The sequence below is a fragment of the Emiliania huxleyi genome, assembly GCF_000372725.1.
Source record: "Emiliania huxleyi CCMP1516 chromosome Unknown EMIHUscaffold_203, whole genome shotgun sequence".
Lineage (NCBI taxonomy): Eukaryota > Haptophyta > Isochrysidales > Noelaerhabdaceae > Emiliania > Emiliania huxleyi.
In genome coordinates, this window is record NW_005200571.1 from 138,942 (window position 1) to 140,475 (window position 1,534).

At 70.3% G+C, this 1,534-nt stretch overlaps 1 protein-coding gene across 1 annotated transcript; it reads right to left on the reverse strand.

Annotated features, from left to right (window-relative positions):
• Nucleotides 1-373: 373 nt before the first annotated feature.
• Nucleotides 374-1,209, reverse strand: EMIHUDRAFT_442849 (hypothetical protein; the record flags this gene model as incomplete). Its single annotated transcript, XM_005781348.1, has 1 exon — nt 374-1,209. A coding segment is annotated over exon 1 (555 nt), but the record flags the coding sequence as incomplete, so codon positions are not given.
• Between the last annotated feature and the right edge of the window lie 325 nt (nt 1,210-1,534).

Consider the following 1,534-nt stretch of genomic DNA (forward strand, 5'->3'; position numbering starts at 1 on the left):
GAGGCGGCGGCGGCGCGAGAGCGCGAGCAGGCGGCACGCAGGCTGGAGGCGGAGAGAGCGGCGGACGAGGCGCGCCGGGCGGCGGACGCGGCGACGCTGGAGGAGCAGAGGCGAGCCATTGCGGCGGAGGCGGAGGCGAAGCTGGCCGCTGAGCGCGCGGCAGTAGAGGAGACGCTGCGGGCGAGGGAGGCGGAGAGGCTTGCGGCGGAGGAGGCGCAGCGAGAGGAGCAGCGGGCGGCCGCGGCGGCGCGCAAAGCCGCTCAGGCAGAGGCGGCCCGGCGCGAGAAGGAGGCTGCGGACAAGAGGGCGGAGGAGGAGAAGGCGAGGCGGCGCGCAAAGGCGGCGGAGGCAACGGCGGCCAAGAAGGAGGCCAAGGCGAAGAACAATAAGGCCAAGAAGGCGCCGTCTGCTTTCGCGCTCGAGGAGGAGCGGAGGGCGAAGGCTGCGGCAGAGCATCGCGCACAGGAGGAGAGGGCGGCGCAGCTGGCTGCTGAGCAGGAGGCGGCGAGGCGAGCGGAGCGAGAGGCGGCAGAGCGAGCGGGCGCGGCGGAGCGGGCGGCGCCCCGCGAGGCTGCGGAGCTAGCAGAGGCGCTACGCCGGTCAGAAGCGGATGCGGAGGAGGAGGCGCTGGCGCGTCGGGTGTCGCGGTGCGAGGAGGCGGTGAGCAGCGAGTCGACCGGCGGCGGCGGGGACTTGCAGCGGCGTGTCGATCGGCTGGAGGCGAGCCTCGGCGCGGCGACCGAGGGCAGCCTCGAGGAGCGGGTCGGCGCCATCGAGCGCTTGATCGGGCCAGAGGCGGGAGAGGCGGCGGAGCAGCATCTGCCAGTCACCGAGCCGTTTGTTGCCGTCTCACTAGCCGACGCCGGCCTCGACACGGGGCGGCCGGCTGCCCCCGAGTCCACGATGGGGGGAGAGACGTCGTGCATCATATGCTTCGAGCGGCCGAAGTCTCACCTCGCGGTGCCGTGCAGCCACTTGTGCGTGTGCGGTCCCTGCTCCGAGCTGATGCGAGAGTGTCCGTATTGCCGCGAGCCGGTGATGATGTGGCTCGCCCCGCGCCCTGTGTGATCACAGCGGGGTGGAACCCATCCGATGGGAGGAGGTGCAGCTGCTGAGGGCAGGGTGTGGCGTGTCCGTGTGCTGCAAGGGTGGAGAGGGAGCTTCAGGGTCCAGGGGAGGCGGGAGTGTTCAAAATGTTCATCACAGTCACACGCGTCATGCCAGTGTGTCCGTGCAACCTCAAATCCACACGCCGCAACACACAGTCCGTCAGATCACTCCAGCGACCACACAAAGACGAAAGCAAACACTCGGGGGGGGCGCGGCTCCCCTCCCGCGCCACTCGGGCACATCCGCGTATTCCGGACCCGCGCACACCTCCGGCCCGCCCTCACGCGTCACGGCGGCTATAAGACGTCTGGGAACTTGACGTTCGCAATCTCCGGCAGCTCGAGCAGCCTGGGGAAGACGTTGAAGAGCAGAGCGGCGGCGCCGAAGCCGGCGACGACGTACGAGATGACGTTGTTCTTGTAGG